Source organism: Elaeis guineensis, chromosome 7, assembly GCF_000442705.2.
Source record: "Elaeis guineensis isolate ETL-2024a chromosome 7, EG11, whole genome shotgun sequence".
Lineage (NCBI taxonomy): Eukaryota > Viridiplantae > Streptophyta > Magnoliopsida > Arecales > Arecaceae > Elaeis > Elaeis guineensis.
In genome coordinates this window covers 1,160,454-1,174,193 of record NC_025999.2, presented here as the reverse complement: position 1 = coordinate 1,174,193, position 13,740 = coordinate 1,160,454, and the positions used below count along the sequence as shown (strand labels likewise).

At 36.7% G+C, this 13,740-nt stretch overlaps 1 protein-coding gene across 2 annotated transcripts; it reads left to right on the top strand.

The window, feature by feature from the left end:
- The first annotated feature begins 6,854 nt into the window (after positions 1-6,854).
- LOC105049269 (uncharacterized) lies at positions 6,855-12,203 on the top strand. 2 transcript variants are annotated; one of them, XM_010928868.4, is made up of 4 exons: positions 6,855-6,977; positions 7,649-7,882; positions 9,686-9,785; positions 11,798-12,203. In XM_010928868.4, the coding sequence occupies exons 2-4, from the start codon at positions 7,703-7,705 to the stop codon at positions 12,052-12,054; spliced, it is 537 nt and encodes a 178-aa protein (XP_010927170.2). In that variant the 5' UTR covers positions 6,855-6,977; positions 7,649-7,702; the 3' UTR covers positions 12,055-12,203. The 2 variants fall into 2 exon arrangements, with proteins under 2 accessions (XP_010927170.2, XP_010927169.2); XM_010928867.4 differs by lacking the exon at positions 6,855-6,977 and adding an exon at positions 7,080-7,531.
- The last annotated feature ends 1,537 nt before the right edge of the window (positions 12,204-13,740 follow it).

The following is a 13,740-nucleotide window of genomic DNA, read 5'->3' as shown; positions in this document are numbered from 1 at the left end:
AATTCATGGTTGAGAGCTTCAATACTCCAGATACCTTTTCTGAACACGCCAAATCAATCATGACTCTCAAAAGTGGGAAGGTCATTGAGCACACGAGTAAAATCAATGAGACCGACCCTAGACCTCTGACTAAGCCCAAATCACCTAAGAGCAAGGAGGACACAAAAGTAAAAAAGGGACCAACTGCACCGGAATCATCTTACTTGCCTAAAGTTTCATTTTCGAGTGCCCTAAAAGCCCCCACTCTTGTGGATAAGAAAGGAGGAAGACTTGATGAGATGTTGGAATTATTTAAGCAAGTCCAAATTAATCTCTCCCTTCTAGATGCAATCAAACAGGTCCTAGCTTACGCAAAATTTTTGAAGGAATTGTACATCCAGAAATGTAAATCTCGATTACAACTCTCGACAAAAGTATGTCTCACCGAATAAGCTAGCTCTGTATTCCAGCACGCTACCCCTCCAAAGCTTAAAGATCCAGGTACCCCTACCATTTCTTGCATTATAGAAGACCTTCACATCGAACAAGCTCTCTTAAATCTAGGGATGAGTGTGAATCTTTTACCTAGCTCGGTTTATGAACTTTTTGGATTCGGAGAATTGAAATCCACATCGGTCACTCTACAGTTAGCTGATAGATCAATTAAGACACCATGTGGGATGATCGATGATGTTTTGGTCAAGATAGATGAGTTCTATTTTTCAGTTGATTTTTTAGTCCTTGACATAGAACTGAGTGGCAATCCAAGGCAAATTCTCATTATCTTAGGCAGACCCTTCCTAGCTACGATAAATGCGTGCATCAATTGTAGGACAGGAGTCATGGACGTATCATTTGGGAATAAGAAACTGAGATTAAATATATTTAGTGCATCCCAAAGATCATCAATGGATAATTGCTACGAGATAGATACATTCGAGGATATTATAAAGGAGGCAACATCAATGATTTTTGCACATGATTTTCGAGATATCTATTTGACGTACTTTGGAGTGGACGACTGTGATATGGAGGGAGGTAGTGAAGAAATAAATATTTTAATTGATACATCAAGTGATGAAACTACTCCCCATTAGACAATCAAGTATGAGCCTTTGCCTGCATTAGCCAATACACCCACAGCCCCATCATTAGAATCACCACTTGCACTAGAATTAAAGCCACTTCCGGCCACACTCAAGTATGCATTTTTAGGACCTAATGACACCCTTCCGGTGATCATTGCATCAGACTTGACCTCAGATCAAGAAGCATAATTGGTTGGTGTTCTGAAGAAAAATAAAGAGGCTATCGGCTGGTCCATTACCGATCTAAAAGGAATTGATCCCTCCATCTGTATGCACCATATTTATTGCAAGGTAGATGCCAAACCCCATCGAAACATACAAAGGAGACTGAACCCAAATATGCGGAAAGTAGTGAAGAAAGAGGTGGTAAAATGGTTAGATGCTGGAATCATTTACCCCATATGCGATAGTAAATGGGTCAGCCCTACTCAAGTAGTACCTAAAAAAGTAGGTATTACTGTGGTGGAGAATGAAGAAGGTGAATTGCTTTCTACTCGCATACCATCTGGTTGGCGAGTGTGCATCGACTATAGAAAACTCAATGCCGTTACTAGAAATGATCATTTTTCATTACCCTTCGTCAATCAAATCCTAGAACGGCTAGCAGGTCAATATTTTTTTTATTTTCTAGATGGTTATTCGGGGTACAATCAGATATCTGTATTTTCGGATGACCAAGAGAAGACCACCTTCACTTGCCCCTATGGCACTTTCGCTTTTCGATGTATGCTGTTCGGACTCTGCAATGCATCCGCTACATTTCAACGGTGTATTTTGATCATTTTTTCGGATATGGTGGATAAATATCTCGAAGTATTTATGGATAATTTTTTCATATTTGGAACCATTTTTGAGGATTATCTTCATAACCTCTCCAAAGTCCTTAAGCGCTGCACGAAAATAAATTGGATTTTAAGTTGAAAAAAGAGCCATTTTATGGTTTGAAAAAGAATCGTATTGGGACATATTATTTTCGAAAGGAGGATTGAGATAGATAAAGCAAAAATTGAGGTCATCTCAAACTATCACCCTCCACTTTGGTTCGATAAATATGATCTTTCTTAAGTCACGCTGGATTTTACAGACGCTTCCTTAAAAATTTTAGCAAAATATCAAGACCCTTGTGCAATCTGCTAGCCAAAGATACACCATTTGTCTTTAATGAAGAACATCTACAAGCTTTTTACACATTACAAACAGTCCTGACAACAGCACCCATAATAAAACCTCCTGATTGGTCCTTCCCATTTCAAATCATGTGTGACACTTACGATTTTACAATAGAGGCCATCTTCGGTCAAAGAATCAATAAGGAGCCACATGTGATCTATTATGCTAGCAAAACTCTATCCGATACTCAATTGAACTACACTACGACAGAAAAAGAGCTACTAGCGGTGGTATTTGGCCTTGATAAATTTCATTCATATCTGTTAGGGTCTAAGATTCTAGTGTATTCTGATCACGCGGCTTTGAAATATCTGCTCTCAAAGAAAGATACTAAACCACGATTGATCAGATGGATCTTTCTGCTTCAAGAATTTGATCTAAAAATTTGAGATAAGAAGGATTCCAAAAATATGGTTGCTAATCACATTTCTAGAATCTTGGTTGATCATACGATGGATACAGATGAAGTCAAGGAAAATTTTTCTGACGAACAACTTTTTGCAATATCCTCTGATCAAATTCTATGGTTTGCCCACATCATTAACTACTTGGCAACAGGGCAAGTTCCTCTCTATTGGATAAAATAAAAGAAAAATCAATTCTTCTCACAGGTCAAACATTATTATTAGAAGGAATCCAAATTGTTCAAATATTGCCCTAACCAAGTGATTCGACGCTGTATCTCTGAGGGTGAGTATCAAAGTATACTTATCTTTTATCACTCTCATGCATGCGGGGGATATTTCAGTGGGAAGAAAACGACCGCAAAAGTGTTACAAAGTGGATTTTACTGGCCGACATTATTTAAGGATGCACATAAATTTTGCCTTGAGTGCTTGCACTATCAGCAAACAGGAAATATTTCTAAAAAAAACATGATGCCCCTATCTCCCATCTTAGTCGTGGAAGTTTTTGATGTTTGGAGAATCGATTTTATGGGCCCCTTTCCTCCATCCTATGGATATGAATATATTTTGGTTGTGATAGATTACGTATCTAAATGAGTTGAGGCTATGGCAACCAGAATGAATGATCACAAGGTGGTAATCAAATTCATCCAACAGAATATCTTAAGTCGATTTGGTTGCCCAAGAGCCATTATTAGTGATGGAGGTACACACTTCATGAATAGGCACTTTGAAAGTTTAATGAAGAAATATGAAATCACTCACAAAGTTGCTACATCATATCACCCCCAAACTAGTGGCCAAGTGGAAGTCTCCAATAGAGAGATCAAACGAATTCTTGAGAAGACGGTTAGGCCTGATCGAAAAGATTAGTCTGGATGATTAAACGATGTATTATAGGCCTACCGTACTGCATACAGGATCCCGATAGGAATGTCTCCTTACCAACTTATTTTTGAAAAAGTCTGCCATCTGTTGGTAGAGCTAGAACACCGCATATTTTGGGCCATAAAGAAATTCAATTTCGACATGAAAAATGCGAGTAGTAATAGGAGACTACAATTGAACGAATTAGAAGAGCTACGCAATGAAGCATATGAGAGTTCATGAATTTATAAGGCTCGAACTAAGGCTTATCATGATAAATATATTTTACGAAAAATATTCGAACCTAATCAAAAAATATGGCTTTATAATTCGAGGTTGCGATTATTCTCTGAAAAACTCCGTTCACATTGGGATGGACCATATGTCATAACTCAGGTGTTCCCTCATGGAGCAATTGAAATCAAAGATCCTAAACAGGAAAACACATTCAAAGTAAATAGCCAACGATTGAAACATTATGTGGATGAAATTAGAGATGGCGAGCAGGTTGACTCAATTGAATTACAGGATCCAATTTATAATGGAACTTTGGCTTGGTCTGGCTGAAGACTTTAAATTAGCGTTTGTTAGGAGGCAACCCAATATTTTATTTTTCAGCTATCCAATTTTTTTTTATTTTATAAAAATTTTTGAAAAGGATAATTAGTCAAGTTGGGGGAGCACCATTATCAATGGAGTTAAGAACACACTAGCCCAGCAATGAATGACATCTTAATCAACATTACACACATCAAACTCAGGTGGTGTCCTTCTTTGTTATACTCTATTTTTGATTTGTTATGATTCTCTTCTTCCATTGGGGACAATGAAAATTAAGTTGGGGGGAGAATAACTAATTAAGTCCTCGAGTATGGTCAAAAATAATTAGTTTTGTGCATCTAAATTTTGTTTCAATTTGAAGTTAACTAGACACTCTAATCAATAAATGATTAACGGTCTAAATAATTTTAGAGATATCAAGAAAAAAATTATTAAGGACACCCAATTAATGGAAGAATTTAGATCAAACTAAATTTTGAAATGATTCTAGAACCCTTTTTCCACCATCTTAATGAAGAATCTACTTTATGCGGGTATGGGTGGAAAGATCGAGATATGTAAAAAAAATTATTATTAAAAAAAAAGAACCGGGCCCCTTCGCCTAAGTAAGCGTTGTTGTTCGCGTCAAAAGATGAGAATGTAAAGAAATCTCTTGTATAGTCAGTTTTAACTCGTAGTCTTTTTGACTTGAGTTAATAAGCCTGAGGGGTGCCTTATACCTAATGCCCTAAAGCCAACTGGTTTGGGAGTCATTGACCTAAAGCTCGCTATAAGAGTCAATTAGAAAGCTTAAGGGGTTAGAACATTGCACTGACTATACATGTAAATATTTCTTCAAAAAAAAAAGGGAGACTAAATTGTAAGAGATAATAAACCCTGCTCACATCAAGTTTGAGGACTTCAAGAGTAGAGTGGGAAGTCGGTGAAAAAAGATCTCTAAAAATTTTATAGCTAATGCTCAACCATTAATTGGGTCGAATTGATAATCCAATGAAGTACCTCTTTAATGATCTAGCCGGATATCAACTATAGTTAGGAATGTCTAGGATAACTTTCAATTCAAGGATAATTTAGTGTACAATACTAATGTATCTATTTTACTCGAGGATGAGTAAAGTTCAAATTGGAGGGTGTGATGAATACTTAATTTAGGATGCTAGAGACACTAAATATTGTAATCATTAATGTTATTTTATTAAGAATTTAATGCTATCTAGTCTATTTTGCAGGTAATTGGGAGTTTGGGTTCATACGATTCAATTTGGACTCAAATTGGTTCAGATTTGAGTAAACCAAGCAATCAGCTCTTATTTCAGTGTAAACGCAACTTAAAGATCAAGGGTCAAGAAGCAACCTCTCCAATCAAAAGTCCAGATTAAAAGATAAATAAAACTAAGTGTGAACATGACTTATTGATCAACGGAGGAGAATCAATATGAAGATCCAAAGATCCTTATTCACACTCCCATCTCTCTTTTCATGAAACCCTAGCCTCCTCACTCTATAAATAGAACCCCAAGGCCTCCCTCTTTTTCAATCAAGCCAACACCTAAGTTCTCTTCAAGCTTCTCTCTTTCTCTCTCCCTCTTCTTCTTCTTTATAAGTCTAGGGGAGGTACTAATTCTAGCACAACATATTCCCCTATAGATCCCTTTTCCACATCCCATCAAATCTAGGAGAGGTTCTAATCCTAGTGCCGCTACCCTTTCTCTGTTACATATCCGCTTCCATCAACCTTTCTTTCTTGGAGTTTCTGTACCAAGCCTTCCAGCCATCCTGTCGCTGTCTGTACGGAGGAAGACGAAGGATTCAAGGAGACACATCCATCATCGGACACAGCAAGAAGATCAACTTGGTTTAGTTGTCTTGTATCGTTTCTTTTCTTTATGTATGCTTCTTTATTAGATTAATAAAAAATAATTTAATTTTTTTATGCTTCTTTCTTAATTTTTTTTATAATTTATTTTTTTTTGTATTTTTAAAATAATCAACTAAGATCCCTACGGATAAGATCCCGACTCACCCTATCTACATAATAGTGAGTAGGATTAATTTTGATGTGCTACGTACATGCATCAAAATATAAATCATAATTTTAAATTTAATTTTAAATTATCAATTTTTCAAATCAAATATATTATTATTATTATTATTATTATTATTATTATTATTATTATTATTTCATACAACCGGAACTATCAGCTTTATCTATGTTAATTTTTGAATATTTTTTGGATGATATATAATAAATTAAATATTCCTATATATTTCAATATTGGATCCTAAAATTAATTTTAAATACTTAAAAAATTATAATGAACTAATGTCATCCAATTAATACAATCAATTTTATATTTTAAATTGTTAATATTTCTTCACTAATATATAATAAATTCAAATATTTTAAATTTTTAGACATAAATTTTTATGATCTATCTAAAAAATCTAAAAAAAATAAGATTCAAATATAATATATGAATTCGAAAATGCAATGAGCCAATCATATATCTAATATTACAATGAGCTTTGGCTCGGTAGTTGGAAGTATTTTTTTGAGTGTCTGATTATGTATATATTCTATAAAATCTGAAACAAATTTAGAATTTAAAGTTAAAATCTGATTATGTATGTATTAATTATAAATTTTTATTAAAATATATGTTTATCATCTTAATCAATAAAGTACAGTTAATATTTTCTAAAAAAAAGTACGGTTAATATTTATTTTTATATTACTTGATAATATATTTATTACCCCCTTATACATAACCACCAATCCATCGTCTAAACTACCCTATTCGACCTCTCCAAGCCTCCCACCCGACTGAGAGTCAGAGAAGCCGAGGAAACACCGGAGGAGATAGGAAAAATCAACGAAAACAAAAGAAAGATGGAAAATTAAAAGGCAAGACCTTTTCCATCCTAGATTGATTTTTTTTTTTTTTTTTTGCTTCTTTTTCTTTTCATTTCTTTCTATTTTTCGGAGATCCGTGCGGCGGAGATCGGCGGGGAGAGCGGGGAGGGGATGGCGAGGAGAACGGGGAGGAGGTGAGCGGAGCGGCGGATTGCCTCGAAGCGGAGAAAGAAGGGATCGGTGGAGTCGAAGGCAGAGGGGTTGAAGTCGGCGAGGCGGACGTCGAGAGGGCGGAGGCGGGGGAAGGCGGCGACGTGGCGGGACTCGGCGGAGGAGATGGTGGGTTGGCAGCCCGGTCGGAGAGGGCGATTGTGAGGCCGCAGAAGGGGGCGAGGCGGCATCGGTGCCTCGTTTGCGATCTTCTCTCTCCACATCCCCGTCGGTGACCTCGGCGTCCGCAAGGGCTCGGGATCATGATCTTATCTCTCCCCCGCCCGATGTGCTCCCCGTCGGTGACCTCGGCATCCGCAAGGGCTGGGGAAGGATTCGAAAGAAAAAAAAAAAAAAATGCGGCGCGCTGGGAGTCATGTGGACTCTCCTTAAATGTAGTGTATAGAAGATTAGAAGATTCTATCAATTCAAATTAACTTACAGCATCAAACTACTATTTACATGTTATCTTAATTTGACAGTATTCCATGATTTTTCTCATCATTTTGTAGATTTTATAGAGAGAAAAAGCTTCCATCATAACATTGGGTGTGACCTGGGAAAAAATGGGTGGAGCGGCTAATGGCATAGAATCAAGGAAGATGGTATTTGTGACAGTGGGAACCACATGCTTTGATGCTCTCATCAAGGCAGTAGACTCTCAGCATGTCAAAGAAGAGTTGTCGAGAAAGGGATACACTGATCTCCTCATTCAAATGGGCCGTGGAACATATGTACCCTCCAAGGTTTTGACTCTTCTCCTACTAATCAATTCTTTTCTTTTCTCTGATGATAACATCTCTCATGCTTAATTGCATGTTTTAGAATTTGAAACTATTTTTTTTTTGGTGTTCAATATACTCCTCAGAAGTATAATTTTGCTCCTTTACTGACTTGGTCATTTTAGTATCGGAAAAAACATTGAATATCACCATAAGAGAGAATAGTACATAGAGACAATTTTATTTAGAGGAAATTGAGATGATTTTATATGTCATAGCCAATGTTTCCTGTACCACCCCATACTGTCCGATATGGGATATACGATACCATACCATACCGACATTGTCGTACTAATCCATACCACGTACCAACACTATAAAAAGAGGATATCGGTACGGCAAACCTTGATCATAGCATTTTGATGTTCTGCACAACTAAGATTGAAATGATTGACCAAGTCAAGGTGATGTTATGCGCCCATGCTATAGTTTGTGTGCACCAAACAATAGAATGATTGGAATCCGGAAGCTTTACCAGGATTTATATTTTTTCTATTGTTAGTTATTCCTAAGTAATTTTTTATGTGTAATAATCACCAAGGAATCAAATGGATGCCCTTTTTTTCTCATTTATTAGTCTAATTTATATGGTTTAAGCAATCAAGCTGTCTGTTTGCCTGATCTGAAAAGGCAATATGATTCATGTGGTAGGATCCATATCTTTTGGTTGTTTGTTGTAAACGGGTGCACCATGTTTCTGCTACGGCATTATGGTACTTGTGGAGCAATGTCATGAGCCTATTTTAATATATATTGTTATGGGAATTGGGAAACATACATGTTTTGCAATGCCAAGACTTCTGTGGTTAAAGAATATCACTAGAGTATTATAAAACCTTTGTGTAGGCATTATTATGTAGACTACGTGACAGAACTCTATTGTTGTTCAGTGAACAACTCTAGCTAGATACATTTTGTATGTTGTGAAGGATCCTTATGGTGGGAGTTTTGAGCAGGAATGCTTTATTTTTACAAAAATAAAACTTTCAAATGGTTTAAATTATCCTGCTGTCACCGCATCTTGGACTTATAAAGTTGTTGGCCTAAAAGGTGGTTGAGTTTATATGGAGAAGTTGGTCTTTGCTTTTTGGAACAAAGCAAAGAATTGTTGCATTTTTGTTTTAATAAGATTGCAGCTCACTTGGTACATTCTCTCACCAAACCTTGTAGTGGGCAATCTTTTCTGACATTAAATGCTTTTAAATCCTCATCATGCCTTAAATTCTCTTGTATACATCTAAATTTCTAATGCTTTTTCACCAATCACGTCCTAGAATGAATGTTGAAATACAAAATTGGAGAATCCTTCTAAGTGCATGGTGCATCTGACTAACCAATTGTTACACAGTAACTTACAGCCAGAAGTAATCTCATCTGGCTTCTAGTTCCTCTATCGTCTTTTACATCTATCATATATTTATGTCCTTTTTTTTTTTTTTGCTCATAAGGTTGCTTTTATTTTATGCATTTCCATTTGAAGCCTTCTTCAGTTCAATAAGAAAGAGCCAATGTTCATCATGGACATGTCTTGTGTTCATCATGAAGATGTCTTTTGTGTAATGAAGCTGACTGTAAATTGATTTTATGCACCATTGAATTTCCCTTTGGATGGAAATTAAGCATCTGTGCTTTTCTTTTATCTTTAACTTTTCTTCAAGCTAGAGAGCAACTGGGTTGACTTAGTATTGTGAATATTTTTTCTTCTTCTCATATTCATCTGAGTGCATGAATATAGATGAGTAGAGCCTCATATGACCTGGAAAACAGTTTTCAGGAGAAGACGGATCTCTTGCTGTGGATTATTTCACTTTCTCACCAAGCATTGCTGACTACCTTAGATCAGCATCTCTTATCATCAGCCATGCAGGTAACATTTTGCTGTAATCTATATTTGGAAATTTTTTCCTTGTGTATGGCACGTACCAACCATGACAAGATTTTAAGGGGAAGATTTTCTATTCATATGATTCGCTGCCTTTAATTTTATGAAGTAACAAGGTCACAAAATCCAGGCCAAAGAATGAGAGACTGGAAGTATATTCTAGATACCATTCAGATTCATCATCATTCTTTCCTTTTTTCTGTTAAAAGACTTGTGGAGACAAAATAGTTGGATAAACAAACAAGAAGAGAATGATGAAAATGGTGATGTGAGTCTAACAAAATCTATTTTTTGTTAGGTTGTAATGTATTAGGTCTTATTCTAATCTGGTATTATGGGATGCTATGAGAGTCGTATATAATAAACAGGCAGGCCCTTCTAAAATGCTATATAAAATTTTATTGAATGCGGCATGATGTATTATATTACTGATTTCTACATGGCTCCATATTCTATTTTTACCTCCTCCACATTAAAAACTCCCCCCACATGTTCCCTTACAAGACAACTGTGTATCATGCTTGATCTCCTAAATAAAATATTGGGCTGGTTGCTTGCTTTGATCTCTTTTTGATCCCAACTTCATCAGATAAGAAGAGGAGCACCTGTTTACCAATAGTAACAGCAGAATGTAATTTTGTAAACATTGTTGCTAAGGCTTGAAATGAGAGAGATGTTTTAATTCAAGCATTCTCTATGGAAGTTAGAAAAATTTGTATGCACAGATTTTTCTTGTGTTAATGATCAAATTCTTAGCGATCATCAATATTCTGGGCTTGGTTGTAATCTCATTTAACAGGTACAATGGCAGATTCCAATATGTTGGATTGAAACAGCCAAAAAATAGAGAAAAGATAGTTGATTGTGTGGTATACAACTGTGTTTCAGTCATACTGGTTTAATTACTTCTGTTCTGTAAGCGATTACTGTGCATTCAGAAGTTACGTTTTCCCTGGTGATTATGGTTCATTTAAGAACAGAGACAGCTTCTAACTGATTGCTTAATATGCTTGTAAATTTTTCATTAGATTACTCATACGGGATAAAAACGTTACAGGGGATATGCTTGGTGATACATGTTGTGGTCTTTTATGTACCTGGTTGGTTATTTCCATCTACCTTGATCATACTGTTTTATTTTTCTAGTTGTGGATGTTGCATACCAGACATTTTTCCATAAAAATGTTTTATGATTTTACCAAATCTGAGCTAGTAATTCCTAGGAGGTGAAATAAACCAAAATTCTTTGGTTTAAGGTCTAGTCTTATATAGCAGCCATTACCCTTGGCTGGGGAGCTAGGTTTTGACCGTGGATTCTACAGCTTATTAATTGAAACAGCCCAGTTTGCAATTGTGTCAAATAACAAGTTGTCTTTCTGATAATTGCCTCCTTTTCCATTGCTGGTGATCCAAGTCCAAGGAGGCATTGCTTTTCTCCCACAAATTAAACTTGAGTTCTTGCAAAATTTCCAGTATGGTGTGTTCAGAGATTTTGGTGTGAACTTTACCTGACCTTATGAGGCTCCTGTACAAAATTCAGAAAACTGCAATCTTTGCGTATGTTTCTGATTGACAGCATTCTATTTGTTCAGAATGGCACTCTTCAACCTCTTGTTTATAGGCCAAGTGAATGGGCATGTTCGGTCACTTTCTGTGGCAACAAAAGGGATAAAACGGCAAATTGGTGCGCCTTGTGATCTATACATGGCACCATTTATAGTTTTGATATCACTTCATTTTTTTTTTTTTTTTTTAAATCTATATTGGTGCTTTTTCCAAAAATATATTCTTACTTTGATTCTTCATATTATGGTCGAACCTTCTAACTTGCGGATATGGTGTTTTATGTTCTCAGCTGCTTTATTTAATGCATGAGATTAACAAAATTGTTTTATTTTCATTGTGATATTAGTAATATTATTAATGCAGATTTTGACTGTAACAATGATCCATTGATGAAAATGCGACAAATAATTTTATTTTTATTTGCTAAGCAGGGTCTGGGAGCATATTTGAGACACTGCGGTTGGGTAAGCCTCTAATTGTGGTTGTCAATGAGGACTTGATGGACAACCACCAAATCGAACTTGCAGAGGAACTAGCAGATAGGAAGCACCTGTTCTGTGCCCGCCCGCAGACGCTCCATCAGACCATCGAAGTCATGGATCTAAAGTCCCTTATTCCTTACCCACCAGGAGATGCTGTGCCAGTTGCTAAGCTAATCGACAATTTTCTTGGATTCCCAGCTGATTGAATTGTCTATCAAATTGGGATTGTTAGTCTTGTGGGCAGTCAAATTTTGAACCCTACTACATGTAATCCATCCAAAAAGTCACTCTCAAGAATTGTGAAAGATATAATATTTCATACTAATAAGAAGAGAGGGCCAAATTATCGATAGAATTTGAATTATTAGGACATGAATCAAGATAGTCTGGACGATTGGAAATTCTTAGGGAAAAGTAATAATATACGTGAAAGAAATTGGAGGTGAAAAAGGAAACATCAAAAAAAAAATTTGCGCAAAGTGTGTAGACGGAGGGCCCGAGTTGGATGCCCCTGCCCGGCGAAGAACCGGCCTCCGACGATTTCTTCTTCGCCTCCACCGTCTCCTTGATCTCCTCTGGCTCCTCTTTCTTTTTTCCGCTGCACGGTGAGAAGATTAGGACGATCATATTACCCCTCGTCTCTCTCGCACCCACATCCGCTCTTTTTGCGGGCCCGGCCTTCCGGCTTCGTGTATTGGGCTAGGAGCATATCCAAAGTAGAGCTGATCAAACATCGGGCTCGGACCGGGACCTATAGAAGAACTTAGATGCGATACCTGTTCTCAGGCCAGCCTCGGTCCAAATATATGTTTACACAAGCCGGTCTAAGCTTGAGGAGCCAATCTCATGCCTGATTTCCTCTTTCCCTTCTACTATTTTAGACTAAATGCAATATAATCTATCATTGTTTTATTATTACATATAATTAGTTAATATAATTACCATATAAAATATATATAATCCCAGTCGGGTCATTTTTAATTTTTCTAGATCCAGTTCGATTTTAGGTCGGGCCTACTTTTTTCTGCAGCCATCCCACAGGCCTATTTTTAGTGCCCAAGCCCACTAGGTTTCGGGTTGGGTTGAGTGGGCTTTGCGGGCCATCTGGCCAGTGATCAGCTCTAGTCCTAAGTTAACTGTGCATGTGCACGCGTCAATGGTCTAGCAAGGCTAGAATGCTTTGGTACCAACTAGTGGATGATAATGGCTGGAAAATGAACTATCTAAAACGATCAAGCCCCTGAGATCAACTTTATTCAGTAATTACAAGATCCAAGTAATATTGATAGGATGCAACACAAATGGGTATGTACAGTACTGTTTTGAAGGCTTCAATCTCGCTGGTCTTGTTTGGTTAATGGTTACCCAAAAAGCTCCAACTGAATGGAAGCTTTATTCAGCCAAAAATCAACAAATTATTCCTACCTATTTTGCGTAGTTCTATTTTCATGTGCGGATACATAAGCACTTCAACTTGAATGATTATTCTGTGAATGGAGGCTTAATAACTTATTAAGGTCAAGTTGCCATGAAAGGACAATTCCCAAAAAATAATTAACTTCTGCTCACCCAACCACATAATGTTTGCAATCATTAAATTTCGTTTCGGCTTTTCCAACCAAACAAAGCTCGCAATTATTGGGAAAAATCATCAAATGTTCCTGGAAAGAGGGTCTTGCATAACAATGTACCCTCATCCTTTTCTTTTTTTCCCTCTGTGCAGATTCGATATCGATTTTGAAATCAGCTTTTTTTAGAACTATTCACGCCATATGATTTGAAAAAACAGAAAACAAGACAACTTATTAGTGTCAATTGCGGCAATCAGCTACAGACACTTTGAAAAAGAAGCAAAAATTGCGAGCAAAGTGGGCATAACTAAAGGACGTGCA